This window comes from Sphaerodactylus townsendi, linkage group LG03 (genome assembly GCF_021028975.2).
Source record: "Sphaerodactylus townsendi isolate TG3544 linkage group LG03, MPM_Stown_v2.3, whole genome shotgun sequence".
NCBI lineage: Eukaryota > Metazoa > Chordata > Lepidosauria > Squamata > Sphaerodactylidae > Sphaerodactylus > Sphaerodactylus townsendi.
The window spans coordinates 176,325,772-176,344,388 of record NC_059427.1 but is presented as its reverse complement, the minus strand read 5'-3'; the positions used below and the strand labels follow the sequence as shown (position 1 = coordinate 176,344,388).

At 50.0% G+C, this 18,617-nt stretch overlaps 1 protein-coding gene across 1 annotated transcript; it reads right to left on the bottom strand.

Moving 5' to 3' along the window:
• Nucleotides 1–4,668: 4,668 nt before the first annotated feature.
• Nucleotides 4,669–17,355, bottom strand: PIM2 (Pim-2 proto-oncogene, serine/threonine kinase). Its single transcript, XM_048490202.1, has 6 exons — nt 17,184–17,355; nt 13,682–13,796; nt 11,984–12,039; nt 9,628–10,000; nt 7,593–7,769; nt 4,669–5,331 (listed from the first exon to the last, which is right to left on the bottom strand). Exons 2-6 carry the CDS (start codon nt 13,707–13,709, stop codon nt 5,165–5,167), a joined length of 801 nt encoding a protein of 266 aa, XP_048346159.1. The 5' UTR covers nt 13,710–13,796; nt 17,184–17,355; the 3' UTR covers nt 4,669–5,164.
• Nucleotides 17,356–18,617: the final 1,262 nt, after the last annotated feature.

Here is an 18,617-nt window from a genome sequence, read left to right as displayed (position 1 = left end):
TCACCTGGAGGGCAAGATCACTAGGCAGAAGCTGACCTACTTCAGCCATGTGATGAAGGCAAATTCACTGGAAAAAGAGATGCTACTAGGAATGGTCAGTGGTAAACTGAAACAGGGGAGGCCAAGGACTCGTTGGTTGGAAACCATTAAGAGGGACTTGGGCATGAACATCAACCCACTGAAAGAAGTTGTGGCAAACAGGGAAGCGTGGAGGGGACTGGTTTACAGAGTATCCAAGAGTCGGACACAACTAAACGGATAAAGAAGAGAAGAGAGAGTATGCTAACTGTTCTGTCAGTGTATGCACCTAACCTAGGAACACATTACTGGGCTTTTCTGTACAATTCATTTAAAATGTATTGTCGAAGGTTTTCGTGGCCAAATTCAACTGATTGTGGAGGGTTTTCCAGGCTGTGTGGCCGTGGTCTGGTGGATCTTGTTCCTAACGTTTCGCCTGCATCTGTGGCTGGCATCTTCAGTGGTGTATCACAAAGGGAAGTCTGTTACACACTGTGTCTAGTCTGCCATTATGTTCCCACCCCCACCCCCCCTTTGAGTCAGTGTGTAACAGACTTCCCTCTGTGATACACCTCTGAAGATGCCAGCCACAGATGCAGGCGAAACATTAGGAACAAGATCCACCAGACCACGGCCACACAGCCCGGAAAAACCACTACAATCACTTAAAATGTTTTGAGACTGGAAATAAAATGTTTCCTCTGTGGAGTTCTGCATTGTTTTTACCCCAAAACGTTTTATTGGCAGTCTCAAAACATTTTAAATGAATCCCCTTTTAAAACAATTCTTGAGGTTGAAACACTTTCAGAATGTTTTCACTTTAAAACGTGTTACCAGCCTCTCTGCAGTCCCCGGATTTTCTCTTTGATACCATTTCATGAGCTCACTTCCCATCCCCCCCCCCGTCTATTAGATCTTCTCTTTGATTTTTTTTTTAAATGTTGGGGGTAAACTTCAATGCATCAAGTGTATGAGGTGCAGAGAATCGCAGCACGAGGCTTTGAAACAGTGGAGCATCAAGAAGTCCATCAATAAATGCAAAAAAGTGGGGGGCATGTTCTGTTCCCCAAGCAAAACTGTTTCCAGTGCCCTGTGCCCAGCCAGAACAGAGTGGGAGAGTCACAAGCAAGGTTTAACAGTTCAAACAAAAGGTTTAATATTTAGAAGAATGGAGACCCTGACTCCTCCCAGGGTCTGCCTAAAATAAAGTACTTGCTTGACTGGACAGTAGAAACTGTAGACTTTTGTCTTTTTTTGACTGTTTCCAGGAAAGTCCACTTTGTCTTGCTTCCTTGAGTCTTTATCTGGCTACTAGTCTTTGTAAACCTCAACTTTGTGCTCTCTGTACACCTTTGACGTGACAAAATACTGCTGCCTCCTGACTCCCTAGGCACCTGTACTGAACTGAACTGAGTTAAACAGGGGCATTGCTGGGAGATAACAGAAAAACTGCCTCTTGGGGAACTTCTTAAAGGGACAGGGGCTAACTAAAATCCCCTCCCTTTGGAGACTATACAGAGGACTAAACCCATGCTAGCTATGGGAAACTTATACTTAACAATGAAAATAATACAGGTTTCTGTGGGGGCATGACAGGGCATGTAATGGCAGCCATGAATCGTTTCCAGGGGGTGAGTGTGGACAAAAAGGGGGGGGGTAGGTGGGTTGAAAATGTTTTAGGAGATTTGTGTGGAAAAGGCCAGTGGTGGCCTGAGCCCCTGAGGGGACGGGCAGCATATGAAACCAACCAACCAACCAACCAACCAACCCAACCCAACCCAACCTAACCATATACTGAATCAGATCATTGGTGCAGCATGTTCTCATCTAGTCAGACTGGGAGTCACTCTCTAGGTTCATGGGTAGAGGTCTCTTACATCACCTCTTCTTACCTGGTCCTTTTAACTGGAGATATTGGGATTTGAACCCGAGACCCTTCTGTAGAGGGTTTTCCATTGAGCCATGGCCCCTCCCCAGACACACAATATTTTTTTTAAAAATCCCACTCAGACAGGCATATGTTATTCCCTGAGCTTTGTGTTATCCTCACAACAAGCCTGTGAGGTAGGCTAGATGGAGGTTATGTGACCGGTCCCAAAACTCCTAGTGAACTTTATGGATTTAAATTCTCTAGCCCCTTACTCAAACACCACTTGCAAACGCAGCCCTGCTGAGAGGCGGCGTAATAACAATGAGGAAAGTCTATAATGTAGTTTCTCCCCTTTCTACTTAAAGCAATCCCCATTATTTCAAAACAGTCCTGCAGTATTGTTGTATATTGTTACCCACACATTTCTAAAGTGGAGTGAAAAACAAAGGCGGAGAGATTGGGGCTTACAACCGGATCGTGATGGGTAGCCATATTTGTCTGTCGCAGTAAAAAAGAGCAAACCCCCCCCCCCCCCCCGCCCCGGATTGTAAGCTGTTTGGGGCAGGGGCCTGACTGACTACTTTGCTTCATAAAATACCAGACACGTTGATGTTGTAATGATTGGAAATCAGTCAATGTGTGCTTCCCTTCCCAGGTATATTGAACTCTAGATCTCTGCCCAGCCTCGGAGTCACCTTTCACCCAATTCTTCTGCCCTTCTGGAACCATAGAGTTGGAAGAGACCACAAGGGGCCATCCAGCCCAACCCCCTGCCATGCAGGAAGACACAATCAAAGCACCCTTGACAGGTGGCGATTCAGCCTCTGTCTAAAAACCTCCAAAGAAAATACTTTTGTTGCTGTTATCTCCGTAACATCTTCTGCACGCGGTGACCCTTTTTCTTCCTTTTGCTGCGGATATAACAAAAAAAAGCCTTCCCATTCCCTTTTCAGGTTGCAGTTCCCCTACCAGGAAGCTGTGATGCATAGGACAAGGATGTAAATACAAAACACGCACAGGTGGATGGCGCAGGCCCTGTCAGGGTGGGGCAGATAAATGTGTGTACTTGGGCAAGTGAGTAAACGTTCTCTGAGCGATCTTGGTGGCGTTTGTGCGTCACTCCTGGATCCTGGTTGGCGCTCTGGGGCCAGCATCTCTTCGAGAGGAGTTTCCAGGAACCAGGTGATTGCATAAGCAGGGGGTTCTTGCGCTGGAGTGGGGAGCTTCTGGGTCTGGCTTGAGGAGCACGGGCAGCCGAGTCGACAGGAGACCGACCGATCAGCCAGGACCGTTTCGATCCAGCCTCTCACACTGGAAGGAGCTGAATGCAGTGAATTATTTTCTTTCATCTACCCTCAAAAACAGGGGAGGGAGGGAGAAGAGAAAGAGATACGAAAAGCCTCCTTAAGAAGCCTGATACAGGAAAAACAAAACAGAGGTTCACTGAATAAAAAGAATTTCAGGGTCTCCAGGGAGGCTGCGGAAAGGCTAATAGGGGATCTGTACTTCTAAGAGGAAGATGAGGACCAAGACACACAGAGACACATATAGACGTGTGTGTGTGTGTGTGTGTGTGTGTGTGTGTGTGTGTGTGTGTGTGTGTGTGGCACATGCAGAATAATACACTTTCAGTCCACTTTCAATGCACTTGGCAGCTGTGCAAAATAGCAAAATCCACTTGCAAACAATTGTGAAAGTGGATTGAAAGTGCGTTATTCTGCATGTGCGGAAAGGGCCAATGAGAGCCAGTCCTTATGGAAGCAAAGGCCAACCCTCCTGGGTCCCCTAAGAAACAGCTGAATTCATCCTAGAGTTGGAAGGGGCCATACAGACTATATCTAGTCCAACCCCCTGCTCCCTGCAGGATCAGCCAAGAACATCCCAGACAAGTGTTTGTCCAGCTGCTGCTGGTGATGGGGAGCTCCTCCCCTCCCTAGGTAGCTGATTTTACTGTTGCACAACTCTTACTGTAAACATTTGTTCCTAATATCCAGTCAGAACCTTTCTGCCCGTAATTTAGACCCGTTTTTGTGAGTCCTATCCTCTGCTGCCCACAGGAAGAGCTCCCTGCCTTCCTCTAAGTGCCAGCCCTTCAAATCCTTTGAGAACCATCGCGTCCCCATCCAGAGAGAGTAAAGCCAGACTCAGCTCTCGGGGAAAGACCTGGTGGCCACTTTCCGTTTCTAATGAACGGGGAAGTTTTGATCCTTAAGCAGACTCATAAAGAAGTTGTCAAGCCCAACGACTGAAGGGAGGCTGTCTCTGTAGATAAGCCGGCTGCAATGTGATGAATGGCGTGGCCGGGTTGGCAAATTCCTGGAGATTTGGGGGTGGACCCTGTGCGCGGGGGGGGGGGCGGCGGCTCAGTGGAGTATGATGCCAGAGAGTCCATCCTCCACAGCAGCCATTTTCTCCAGATGCTGATCTCTGTCCTCTGGAGATCTATTGTGCTTCTGGGAGATCTCCAGATGTCACCTGGAGGTTGGCAGCCTTACAGGCAGCCAGAGGCATCGCTCCAAGGGGGCGGGGCCGACGCACCGGGCGTGTGCCCCTGTGGAGGTGTGGCGAGGGTGTTCCGGGGGCGTGGCGGTGGCATCACAGGGCGGGGGCGGAGGACGCACCAGTGCACCGGGCGCCCCTCCCCAGGCTGCCCTTCAACCCCAAAATCTCTAGGAACTGCCCAACCCAGAGTCAAAAAACTCCAGTTGCCAGTAACAGACTTCAAGCCCCTTCAGTTCTTTGGGTCGACAAAAATTTAAAAAAATACACGGATTCGGTTCCACAAAGTAATCTTTTTAATTAAATAGATCTCTATACAGATTTGGCTGGGAGGATAGAATTTCTCTGTACAAATATGTCAACAAATATTTAAAAAGCCATACAACTGTAAACCAAACCTATGCACAGGGATTTTGCTTGCTGGTTGACCCCACAGGATAAAACTGTGGGGCAGAGGTAGAAATTCACCCCAGACTTTTCCCCCCCACAACAGCTGCAGGGACTGTCAAATATTAATACACAAGTATTTACATGCCTAGAGATGTCTGGGGCCTGAGGAGGCCAGAAATCAAACGTCATTTGAACAGGGAAGGGACTTTGAGCATGGATTACTCAGTTTATTGCCAGCTCTAGTTCCTTCTTGCCCACCAGTGCAGTTAGTAAGAAACCTGTATAACCAGGTTAACTCTTCACCAGCCAGTGACCAAAACCTGGCTGTCTTGAGGTCCCTTTGGTACTATGAGCACCACCATTCCCCAAAGGAAAGGTCCGGCCCTGTCAGCCGCTGCTGTTGGAAGCAGTGCTCCGAGGAGGGGCTGGGGCCAGCATCTCCTCAGGCTGGAGGAGCGGGTCCAGTTTCAACCACGGATGTAGAAGCACCTGTTCCAAAGTGGGCCGATCGGAGGGATCTGGAGATAAGCACCATCGGATGAGGTCGTGGCAGTCTGTGGAGGAAAGAAAGACAGGCAGCAAGTTAAGAAACAGCCGGTGTGATGTAGCAGTCGAGTGCTGCACTAGGAAGTGAGAGAGCCAGGTTCGAATTCCCACCCTGCCTGGGTGACCTGGGGCCAGTCGCACCCTCTCGACCCTCCCCTGCCTGGCAGAGCAGTCATTGAAGGTGAAATGAAGAGCAGGAGAACCATGTGAGCCCTTTGGGTCCCCAGGTGGGGAGAAAGGCGGGCTACAAATGCTGTAAATAAAATAAACAGATAAGAACATAAGAACATCAGACCAGAGTCCATCTAGTCCAGCTCTCTGCTACTCGCAGTGGCCCACCAGGTGCCTTTGGGAGCTCACATGCAGGATATGAAAGCAGTGGCCTTCTGCGGCTGTTGCTCCTGATCACCTGGTCTGTTAAGGCATTTGCAATCTCAGATCAAGGAGGATTAAGATTGGTAGCCATAAATCGACTTCTCCTCCATAAATCTGTCCAAGATCCTTTTAAAGCTATCCAGGTGAGTGGCCATCACCACCTCCTGTGGCAGCATATTCCAAACACCAAATCACCTGCGTTTAGACGCTGAAAGGAAGTGTTTCCTTTTATTAGTCCTAACTCTTCCCCCCAGCATTTTCAATGGATGCCCCCTGGTTCTAGTATTGTGAGAAAGAGAGAAAAATGTCTCTCTGTCGACATTTTGTACCCCATGCATAATTTCATAGACTTCAATCATATCCCCCCTCAGACGTCTCCTCTCCAATATAATATAATAACCCCCTCCTTCAGACCCTCCCCTTCTGACTAATAGGCCACTGCAGTCAGGTCTGAATTGCATCCATGAGCTGCCCGCTCTCGGCTGGGAAATGCCGAGGAAAGACATGGGGTGTGGAGGGTGCTCAGCAGAGGCGGTCAGGTCAGGTCCATATGGTGCCTCCTCCCCCAGGTGCCCTGCCCACCTGCAGGGTGTGCAAAGTTGGGCCTCCCTCAGCCCCATCCCCTGACCTCCCTGGAGATCAGGAACGTGTCCCCATCCCCTTGCTTTTAGCAGGCCCTATCCTGCCTTGCACTATGTTTTCATGTCCTGGAGGGAGGCTGACTCTCTGGTCACGTGGGGGGTGGGCCTGATTTTGCGCCCCCCCATGTGACCATATGGTGTGCGCCCATGTCCCTGGGCAGATAATGCCACAAATTCCTGTTTCCAAAGCAGCCACTTTCTCCTGCGGAACTGATCTGTGTAGTCTGGGAATCAGTTGTAATTCCAGGAGATTTCCAGCCACCTCCTGGAGGCTGGCACCCTTATGCAGGTATCTAGCACAAGGTACAGAATTCAGTCTCTTGGGATGGGGAGGGCGCAGGAAGCCTGCTTTGATTTGGATTAATTGTCCTTCTAGCCTCCTTCCTATTTAAAAAAGTCCTTTTAGAATCAAACGGAAGGTCTCTTTCATTCTCACTGTTTCAGGCGAGCAGCTCTGTTGATCTGCTGTAGATCAGCAAGATTCCAGTCCGGCGGCATCATAAAGGCTAAGAAGACTTGTAGGGCGTTTTTTAAGCTTTCGCCAGAGACAAGTAGGAAAAGAGATACCTCATCACTTGTATCTGATGAAGAGAGTTTAGACACTCAAAAGCTGATCCCCTGGAGGTCCAATGGGTTTTTGAGGTACCTTCTTCTTTCCGAACTGGCTTCCTGCATATGCAGGCTCAGTTTTGTAACTGTCTCTTCCAAAGGTCCCGATTTTGAGTGTCGCATCACTGATGTGAATTGACGCAGGTGAAGAAAGAGGTTGGAAAACTTGCTGCCCAATGAAGAGAGGGTTTTGGGCAAGACCCCGGACAAAGTGGGAACCCCTTTAGAGTGGCTGTTTGCTGCCTATGTCACTGGAGTCATAGGAAATGAAATTGTGGGTTGGAAAAAAGGGGGCACTCACACACCCACACCATTCCACTTAGAAGAAGAGTTTTTGCACCCCTTTTTTCTCTATCTTTAAGGAGTCTCAAAGTGGCCTCCAAACTCCTTCCATTCCTCTCCCCACAACAGACACCTTGCGAGGTAGGCGAGGCTGAGAGAGTTCAGAACTGTGACTGGCCCAAGGTCACCCAGCAGGCTTCCTGTGGAGGAGTTTCAAACCTGGTTCCGTCCCTCTCAACCTCTACACCAGGCTGACTCTAGATGGAGCTGCCCCAAAGTTGACTTCCCTTCCCCCTGAAAACCCAGCTCTCCCAGTCTTAAATTGTGTGAGCTCCGTCAATGTTCCCTGGGAGAGCCCTCACCAGCAGAGAGAGGCACGTGGAACTGCACACGGGCCGCCACGATCTCCTCGTCTCGCTCAAAGGGGATGTCTCCGCACACCAGGTCATACAGCAGGACTCCCAACGACCAGACGGCTGCCGGAACAGCGCGATACTGCTGGGACACCACCCATTCTGGAGGGCTGTAGACCCGAGTCCCTGAGAAAGAGAGAGAAGGGGGTGTGAGAGAGCGGCATCTCTCAGTACAAATATACAAATATATCCATAAAACACAAAAACATCAGACTGCTTTTTAGGGACAACATACCCAGAAAACAAATCCAATTAAGATTCAAACATGGTCCCTAAAACCCAATTTATTACCAGCAGTCACCCAGCAGGCAGAGAACAAATCGAGAGAGGTCCAACTGATAACCCTTCCCGGGGATCTCTTGGAATGATTTGGCAGACCTTGGACATGAGAACGCCAAGAAGGGGTGTTTTATCACTTCACCTGGACTTATGGAACTGCTAAGGAATTTTGGAGGTCAATACATGCAATAATTCAAAAGATTTAGAGGAATATGTAAGTGAAACCCGAGGCTTATCTGCTAGGACTTATGGGTAGATCTCTGGAAAGAAAACAGAAGCTGCAAGAATACTATAGCTGCAAGAATACTATAGCTGCAAGAATACTATTCAGAAGCTGCAAGAATACTATAGGAGCAGAAGTGAAAAATTCCAGCTATACCTACAATTGAAAAATGGTGTGTGAACGTATGAAGGCCCTGCAAGATGGCCAAGTTAGCTACTTAAAGAAAAGAACTTCGTTACATTCATGGACAATTGGAAACTCTTGATAGAGTATCTAGACAAAGCAGGAAAAAAACTGATAACTTGCTTTTGAAGGTTAAGGACTGTTAAAATAAGATCCAATAGAAAAAAGGGAGACTTTTATTAACAGTTTATGGGTCATTAACCACCTAAATAAAATTGGACCTTTTGAGCAACTGCTCTACATTTTATTCAGATGGTTACTGATCTAGTGGTAAAAATACTACTTTTAGTGTTAATTATCAGTGCAGAAGAAACTGGGAGTCCTTATGGAATATGTACTTTGTACTTCAGTGAATTTTTCTTTGTGAGTTTTTGGTGATCTAAAGACTTTAAAATACTCATAAAATTTTAATTAAAAAAAAGAGAACAGCTGAGCACACCAAGAAGATATATTCTTCTTCTGAAACTCAAAGATCTAGCCTGACGGGTCTCTAGGCAATGCAGGACTAAAAAGGCCCTGCTTTGAAACCCTACAGCTTGCAAGCAAGCAAGGAAGAAGAACGCTCCACGTGGCTTTCTGAGCAGCCCTTCAAGTCTGTGTGGGAGACCGTTTTCCCAAAAGGACTCACAACCCTGCCTGGATCATTTCAAACTTTTCAACAGTAGAAGCAGCGCCTTAAAAGGAAAAGCACACAGGAAGCTAAAAACCTTGCCCTGACTTGGATGGCTCAGATCTTAGAAGCTCAGAAAGGTCAGCCCTGGTTAGTACTTGGATGAGAGACCACCAAGAACATCCAGGATTGCTACAAAGGCAAATCACCTCTGCTACTCTCTTGCCTTGACAAACCTTGTCAGCCCCGATTTGAGAGCACTTCCCACCAGAACTATTGATAGCACAAGAGATTCCTGTGCAACAAGGATACCAGGACGGCTGACACTTACCCTACCCTCTTGCTCAATTAAAAACCTAAAAGGTTGCTGGGTAGTCTCCCTAATTCTTTGTTCCTTTCAAGTCAGGCCAGAAGCAACAGAGTCCTAAAGATCGCAAGGGCAAGCCAGCCTGGTATCAGCCTTTTCACACAGGGATTTCTTGCACTATTTATGGTATAGTGTGTTTTGCTTCCCTTTTTTGGTTTAGCAGAACCACTGAGCCAGGGCTGAAGGGACAGGCATCAGCTAGGAGGCAAACAGCTACACGATGGACCAAGATCCCACCAGTTGCACCCAACTACTGGTCCACGTTGGCTCTCAGCTGTCCCATCTCCCTGCTCTTGGAAGCATGGGGTGTCCTGATACTCACCATCAAACTCCGTGTAAACAGAATCTCTCAGCAAAGCCCCCGACCCAAAGTCGATCAGCTTGAGGCTGCCGGTGCGGACGTCCACCAAGATGTTTTCATCCTTGATATCCCGATGAACCACCCTGTGGCCGTGGCAGTGGCTGACGGCTTCCACCACTTGGCGGAAGAAGTGCCGGGAAAGCTTTTCCGACAGAGGCCCCTGCTCAGTCACATAATCAAAGAGATCCTGGCAATGTTCAGGTCTCTCCAGCACCAAAAAGAAGCCTTCCGCCGTTTCGTACCAGTCCAAGAGCTGGATGATGCCACGGTGGCCGTTGCCTGAACACACAAGACTCGTCAAGACCACCTCCAGCGGTGCCACTTTCCCGTTTGGCTGCAAGAGAGGGACAAAAGGTGTGTGGGTGGGTGGGTGGGTGGGAACAAACTCAGTGCAAGCAGTTCAGGAATACCAGTGCGGCAGCGTGGATGGAACAAAAATTCAGGAGGAAGATAGGCTGTTGTTATAGCAGGGAGAAAGACATAAGCAATTTCCCAAAATCTACTCCTTTCAGTAGTCAGTGTGGTGTCGCAGCTGGACAAGCATGAGCGAGATCCAGGTTGGAGTTCCATAGTTCTGCTATGGAAGCTTGTTGGCTGACCGTGGGTCAGTCAGTCCTACCTCGTAGGGTTGTTGTGAGGATAAAGCAAAGGAAGGGGGAATGATGCTAGCTAGCTGCTTGGTGTCCCCACTGGGGAGAAAGGGGAGGTATACATGAAATAAGTCAATAAATAAAATTCTAGCTGCAAGAATATCTGTGCGACTATCTGATTATATCTGGGGGCACCTAAGTTCTTAATAACTGATGGGATACCCTTTAGAAGCTAACCACGCCCATTTAGGAACAAAAGGCACTAGCCCCTTGCAGGGGGAAAGTGGAAGAGAAAACAGTGCCAGTTTATTCCTGTGCTGGCTACTCTGCCCGAAAGAAGGGCCTTTTTAATAAAAAAAAAAGCAGACCCTATTAAAACACGCCACTTCTCAAACTTAAAATAGCCTGGCAGACAACTGCCACTGGACAAAGTGGTCACACATGAAGAAGAAGAAGAAGAAGAAGAAGAGTTTGGATTTATATTCCCCCCTTTCTCTCCTGCAGGAGACTCAAAGGGGCTGACAATCTCCTTGCCCTTCCCCCCTCACAACAGACACCCTGTGAGGTAGGTGGGGCTGAGAGAGCTCCGAGAAGCTGTGACTAGCCCAAGGTCACCCAGCTGGCGTGTGTGGGAGTGCACAGGCTAATCTGAATTCCCCAGATAAGCCTCCACAGCTCAGGTGGCAGAGCTGGGAATCAAACCCGGTTCCTCCAGATTAGATACACGAGCTCTTAACCTCCTACGCCACTGCTGCTCCGTTGGCCTGTCCAGGTCAGTCTTGTCCACATATCTACCAGCCACTCTCGATGTCCCGGGTAGGGCCACTTTCCCCACCAACCACCAGATCCATTTGAACTAGAGATGCTGAGTATCGAACCTGGAACCCCCTGCATGCAAGGCAGCTGCTCTGCCCCTGAGCCACCACCCAGGACTGAACAGGGCCACAGGATTCTGTATCTCGCTACAGATGCTAATTTGCTCACTACAGATGCCAAAGCATTTCTCTCCTGACCATCAAGCAGATTCTACTTGGCGTTGTGCCTTTGTGCTTTTGCGCCTGACAACCTTCTCAGTAACCCTCTTCCCACCACTAGACTGGGACAGGAGGGCTTGGAGATTCCCTTTCTTGCTTGTATCTGATGAAGGGAGCTTCGACTCTCGAAAGCAAGTTGTACCCCCACATATTGGTTTCTAAGGTGCTACTGGACTGGAATCCAGCGGAGACACCCCCTGACACACCCCTTACCTGGTAAAAGAAAAAGGGAACCAGCATGGAATAGTGGTTCAAAGTGTTGGACTTGTATCTGTGAGATCTGGGTTCGAATCCCCAATTGTGCCATGGAAGCTCACGGGTGGACCCTGGACCAGTCCCACACTCTCACAGGCTAACCTACCACACAGGGCTGTTGTGAGGATAAAATGGAGGAGAGGAGAATGGTGTAAGCCCCCTTGGGCCCCGGTCTCTGAGTGGGTGCCCTGTGACATCATCACAGTGCACTCCCCTTGCCCTGGCAAGTGGCCGACAACAGCTCTCAGACTGGGAGCAGAGGGGAGAAGCACATTTGTTTTGGGAGTGGGAAGATGAGGTCCTGCCTTTGGTTCAAGCCCCCGTTGCCCTTTCACCCAAGGCCTCCTCAACACACTCCCCAAGGCTCTGGCATATCACAGTGCCTGACTGGCTCACAGGATGGCAAGGCACCCCACCAGAGATGCTTTTCCAACTTACCAGCTGTGCCCACTCGGCCACTTTGTTCCTCGCAACGTGCTTGATGGCCACCTGTAGGAAAGGCATTGATAAGAGCCCATCACTGGTCTGGTGCTGTTCAGACAACCTCCCCAGACTGACGCGGGACCTCGGTCAGCTCTCCTGCCTCAAAAAGCATCCAGAGATTTCATCTCCCCTTTCCAGCCACCCAATCCGGTCACTGATCACAAAGACCTGAAACCAGCGTCATGCGCAGGCATTAAAACACAGGCCTGCGTCTCAAAAGGCCCATGCGCAGGGTACTCCGATCCCACAGAGAAGCTGGCCTCCCGATGCTTTTAATTAATCACACAGAAGGAATGTTGGCAATAAACACCCACTTTCTTCAGTGCGAGAATTCAGGGTCAGGGCCCAGAGACCTCAAACTGTCAGTCAATCCAACACGGGACCCTCAACCTTGCTCACCTGCCACTTTGTCCAGCATTTCCGCCCCTCACTAAGCATCCTGGGAGGGCCCCATTTTGCTTCCACCCAACCTGTTGTCTCCTCTCCCTTTCCTTGCTTTCCCTGGCTGAGGGTTGTCACTTCGGGGCTAGGAAATTCCTGGAGATTTTGCGATTGGAGGCTGGGGAAGGAACCCAGTGGGGCCCGATCAGAGGTGGGATCCAGCAGGTTCTCACAGGTTCCCGAGAGTAGGTTACTAATTATTTGTGTGTGCCGAGAGGGGGTTACTAATTGGTGATTTTGCCACTTGATTTTTGCCTTAGTTACGCCCCTCCTCTCAGCAGTAGCGCGCAGAACTTGAAGCAGTCTAGCAGGAGGTGCACCGGCGTGCGTGGCAGCCTGTGCCTACGTACATTCGTTTCCCGCCCAAGGACCAGCGCAGTGGCTGCGTCCTTGCCACAGCCCCACCCAGGAATGCCCCGCCCCCAGAATGCCTGGCAATGCCCCTGTTGTGCCCCGCCCAGCCCCATGGGCGCTATGCCACAGTTTGAATCCCACCACCATGGGAACCTGTTACTAAAATTTTTGGATCCCACCACTGGGCCTGATGCCCCACAGTCTGCCTTCCAAAGCAGCCATTTTCTTCAAGCCAACAGGGCCCTGTTATCTGGAGATTAGTCATAACTCTCAAAGGTCTCCAGGCGCCACCAGGAGACTGGCAACTCTACAGTCCTTGCTCGATCGCCTCTTTCAGTTTTTCCCTCCTTGCTGGCAGCTGCAGACCTCAGTACCAAGTCCCCCACTTTGAATTTGTGAGTCAATTTTCAAGCTCAAGTTGGGGTGTTGTGTGCATAAGCTGCTCAAAAGCCCTTTTACCGAGGGTGAGAGTCACAATATTCAAAGCGCGTAAATGTCCCCAAACATATCCAGGTGCAACAGGGGCTTGGACAGATTTAAAAGGGGCTTGGACAGATTTATGGCTACCAATCTTGATCTTCTTTGATCTGAGATTGCAAATGCCTTAACAGTCCAGGGGCTCGGGAGCAACAGCCGCAGAAGGCCGTTGCTTTCACATCCTGCACGTGAGCTCCCAATGGCACCTGGTGGGCCACTGCGAGTAGTAGAGCTGGACTAGATGGACTCTGGTCTGATCCAACTGGCTTGTTCTTATGTTCTTATGTTCTTAACAGTACATTCAAATCAGGCAACACGTCCCTTTGGACTAATCTTCTAAATCCAACAAACTCAATCCCGGGTATCTTCAATTCTCTGGTAATCCATCTGGCGATTCTTTGGTCCGCATAAACTTTGTGCTAAAACCTCCTTTTGCTCAGGGCAGCAAGTCCGCCTCTCTTCTTATACAGAGCTGCAGAAGAGTCTTTGTCTTTGCCTAGAACAAGGAGAGAAAGCCACGGGGTCACACCAGCCGCAGCACTTGACCGAGCGACCATTGCCGCAGCGCACACGCTTCCTGCTGGCTTAGCAGCCGTTCTAAGCATTCCTGGACAACTTTAATTAAAAGGAGTGCCCCAAACAGTTCCCAGATTTTAAGCAACTACTTTGTACCCCAGTGGGACTGGCGCTGGGCCTGGAGCTCTCAGAAGCTCAGCAGGGTCAGCCCTGCTTAGTACATGGATGGGAGACCACCAAGGAAGTCTATGTAGAGGCAGGCAATGGAAAACCATCTCGGTTCCTCCTTTGCCTTGGTAGGGGCTCCGAGGATCAGAAGTGGACTTTGTACTCCAGATGTGCCAGGTGGACTACAATTCCCATCAGATGCTGTTTTCAGGCAGGGGCTGATGGGAATTGTCGTCCATAACATCTGGAGTGCCAAAGGTTTGCCACCACTGTCCTACGAGGTCACTGTAAGTCAGCTACATCTTTATGGGGCCGGGGGGGGGGGCCCTCCTGCACTGCAAGTCACTCCTCCCACCAGCGAAAGGAAGGAGGTGGGAGGAGAGAGAGAAGTCCTGTGGTTTCAATCCTAGCTGTGCCTTGAGCACGGGAAGTGGGTGCGAGCAGAAAAACCGCCTTGCCGTGACTCACAGCAGCGCCCTCGGCAGGAACTGGCTCCTCCAGCCCAGCCGCTGGGAAAACAAGCCCGGGCTTCCTGGCTAAATGCCTCTTGGCCCAGCTGTAGCACAAACAGCAGGAAGAGTGGGGAGGCAGGCCCTCTGCTCTGGGGACACCTGCGCTCATTCACTGCGGACCCTGGCGCCGGACAGCTGGGCTGCACGACAGGCCAGGGGAGCCGATTCCTCCAGAAGGAAGACGTGGCCATTGGAGCGGCTGCGTTTATGCCTATGACACCCCCACTGGGAGGGGGGGAAAGAGGCCCCTGCCCAAAAAGACAAGAAGAAGAGTTGGATTTATATCCTCCTCCCTTTCTCTCCTGCAAGGAGACTCAAAGAGGCCGACAATCTCCTTTCCCCCCCCACACAACAAACATCCTGTGAGGAAGATGGAGCTGAGAGAGCTCCGAAGAACTGTGACTAGCCCCAGGTCACCCAGCTGGCATGTGTGGGAGTGCACAGACTCATCTGGAGAGAGAGTAAAATGTACTCTCCCTTTATAACAGAGACGTGGCAGACCAGTGCAGAGGATCCAGAAGAACATGCTGTGTGAGCTCAGGCCAGTCCATTCTCTCTCAGCCTCGTCTACCTCACAGGGTTGTTGTGAAGACAACATGGAGGCAAGGAAAACAGTGGTGCAAACCATTTTGGCAGGGTTGTCAACTCTCTGTTGGGAAATTCCTCACTATTTTTTGGGGGGGGGGAGAGCCTGCCAAGGGTGGAGTTTGGGGAGGGGAGAGACCTCAGCTGGGTATCGTGCCCGTCAACTCTCCAAGCAGCCATTTCCTCCAGGGAAACTGAGCCATCGACTGGAAATCAATTGTAATTCTGGAAGATTTCCAGGTCGCATAAGGAGGCCAGCAAGCCTAAACTCCGGTTCCTCCCTGGGAAAAGCAGTGGGGCGTAAGCAACTCATCCCCATCCTCTGGAGGCCTGCCCTTTTTTATACTGATCAACTACCGACCCTAAACTTATAGCTAACATTGCCTTTCCCCCTGCCTTGTATTACAGGCAAGAAAGCAGCCACTGTGTCCATGTCCTGGAATGAAGAGGCAGCAAACTTCATCTGCAAAGTTCCTGCCCCTTCAGCAAGCATGGAAAGGCAAGAAGGCAGGAAAAAAAGAAAGAAAAAAGATGGCAGTCCTAGCTGGAGAACCCACACGTTTTTGTTTTGCCCAGAGCCTTTGCCATGGGGAGCATTCAAAATCAGCAACTAATGGGGTGACAAAATGCATCCTATTGGGTGGCAAAGTAAGACAGGTCTCCACAGGACCCAGGAACAGTTTTGGGAAGTCAAAACTCACTTCATCAGAAGGGTTATATTCAATTCCAGGAACATCTTCCAGAGCAATAAGATTGACAGGGCATGAGAATTAGAGAGTCAGAACTTCCTTTGTCAGATGCAAGTATATCTCAGTCAGAAAGTATATGTGGAGGCTGTGTGGCAAAGAAGGGGCGATGCAACATGGTAATCTGCTTGATATGGGGCAGAAAATTGGCATCTGAAGTGAGGTAAGAACCCCATTCACCCCTAGGAGGCCCATTGCTCTGAACTTGTGAATGAACTCAAGTTTTGCAATCCACATTGTTATCTCCTCTTGAAGCTTCTCTGTTTCCTCACTCAGATATTCAGTAGGGGGCAGCAGAGAGCTAAACTGGCCACTCTTTACCGGAATCGGCTCCAAGGTTTTAGACAAACACAAACACTCCCCTGCACTCCCAAACCTCCCTAAGTGTCCAGCTTCTTTTTCTCTTGTGCCCTTTCTTTATCCTTATTTGTACATGCACAGAGAGTATGATGACCTTCCTGCACTCAAGGGATTCGGTGAGGCAACAGAGCAACCCAATCTGCTTTCCCTTCTTAAAATGACTTTTTAAAAGGGTGCCCCTTTATTTCCTTTACAGTCTACTTTTCTCCCCAAGACTCAAAAGGTGGATTACAAAGTTCGAAAATGATGTAATGTATAAACAGGATATAAACATTGGGATCCCCCCCCCCCCACACACACACACACAGACATTAAGGGAATCAGCTGACGCCGGACTACTCTGAAGTCAGTCCCGTCTTATTCTAAGGGGCTTGCTTACTCCCAGGAGAGCGGTTTTAGGATCTCCCAATGAAAGGGCACGTTCAGGTGACGGCTGTTTTAAAAAAAACAACCCAAAAAAACTTTGCAGAGCCGCCCTAATCAGATCATCTTAACAACCAAAACACATCTCCAAAACACATCTCCATATGCAAACGGCTTACTTACATTTCCCAGCAATCCTGAATTGGGGTTTTTACAATTTTGATTTTTATGTTTGAGAGTGTTTGTAGCGCATTTTATCTCTGTCGCCAGCTGCCCAAGAAACGGGCTGCTGAATCTTGACACCTCCACACACATTTACTTGGAGGAAAGTGCCCCGCTGTGCTCAAGGGAGGTGGCTTCTGGGCAGGTGCCCCGCCTGGGCTGCCACGACCCTCCTTCAGGCCGGCCGGGCGCTTCCCTGGGCTTGGGGTAAAGGGGGGGGGGGTTCTGGCGATGGGGAGACATGGGCAGGGCAGGATCCAAACAAGCCGGCAAGCTGCAGAGGGGAAGGAAAGCCTCCCTCCGTCCCGTCCCGCCCCGCGGCCAGGGGCTCTCCAGCGGCGGCCCCTTCCACCTTTCAGCCGGAGCAGCCCCAACGGGGACCGGCCAGCCGGAGGCGGCTCTGGAGCTTACCTGCTGCCGCCGGCGCCCAAGAAGAAGCCACCCCGCTGCGCTCCGGGGCCATCCTCCTCCTCCTCCCAGGAGTCCAGCAGCCGGCAGCTCACCTGGCTCACCTGGCCGGGCCGCCCGCGCTGCGCATGGCGAGTCGGTCGCCCCCACCGAAGGATACCTCCCCGCCTCGCCTTCTCGGCCGGCTGCGCGCCAGAGGTCGTCGTCCAACTCATTTGCATGGTCCCGCCCACGAGGGGCGGCCCTATGCAAATAGCGGGAAGGCGGGCGGGGGGGGGGCTTTCCCGCCAGTTCCTGGAAAGCTCCGCCGGCCCGGCCGGGTTGGCCTCCCTGGAAGTGGTTGAGTTGGCGGCCCTGCTGGGCAAAGCGGGCCGAGGTTGGGGTGCGCCCCACCCGCGAGGAGCCGCCCGGTGGCGCGCAGGCGATCCCGCCACTGCCTACCTGGCGTTTACTTCCAAGGAGCTGCGCAGAGATGTCACGGCCCAGAGCTAAAGGGTTGTCTTGTCGTGCATTTATTTGACTTCCTGGAAGTTGGATCCTGGGGAAAGCGAGGATCACGGAGGGAAGTGTGTGTATGTGTTACACACACCGTGCCTAGTGGGAAGGGAAAGTTTAGTGGGGTAAACCCTGGGACATGGACAATAACATACCCCCCTAAACTTTCCCTTCTCACTAGACACAGTGTGTGTAACACACTTCCCTCTGTGATACACCTCTGAAGATGCCAGCCACAGATGCAGGCGAAACGTTAGGAACAAGATCCACCAGACCACGGCCACACAGCCTGGAAAACCCACCAGAACCAGTGGACCTTGCTTAGCTTCCAAAAGCTGACCAGATCAGGCCAACCTGGACCATCCACCTAAAGGCACTTTTGGATCACCCCCAATCACAGGTGTAGATGAGGCTTCCAGGCAAGAGGGATAGAGGAGAATTGCCACGACCTGCCTCTGCATTGGAACCCTGGGTTTCCTTGGTGACCTCCTATCAAAGTACTAACCAGGGCTGACCCTACTTCTGAGATCTGATGACATCAGGCTAACCAGGGCCCTCCAGGTCAGGGCAGAGATGATTTGCCACAGGCTGTCTCTGCCTCACAACCCTGAATTTCCTTTTTTTTGTTTATGTTTAAATGCTTTATTATAGAAAGAGAAATTAAGAATAATACAAACAAAAAAGAACACAAAATTATAGTTAAATATACAAAACTAACACATCTTCATATCGCACAAGTTAGTAATTAATAACAGTTAATCAAACATCCAAGAAAAGAGAAAAAGAAAAAGAAACATTTTAACAATAATTCAACAATTCTGTCCATTATTCTTTAATTGTACTTCCTTCTGTGCGTACTCTATTTTTAATTTAATAACTTTAACTAAATACTTTGCTTTGGATATGGTATTTCTTATTTAAATACATTTTCCATTGTTCCCA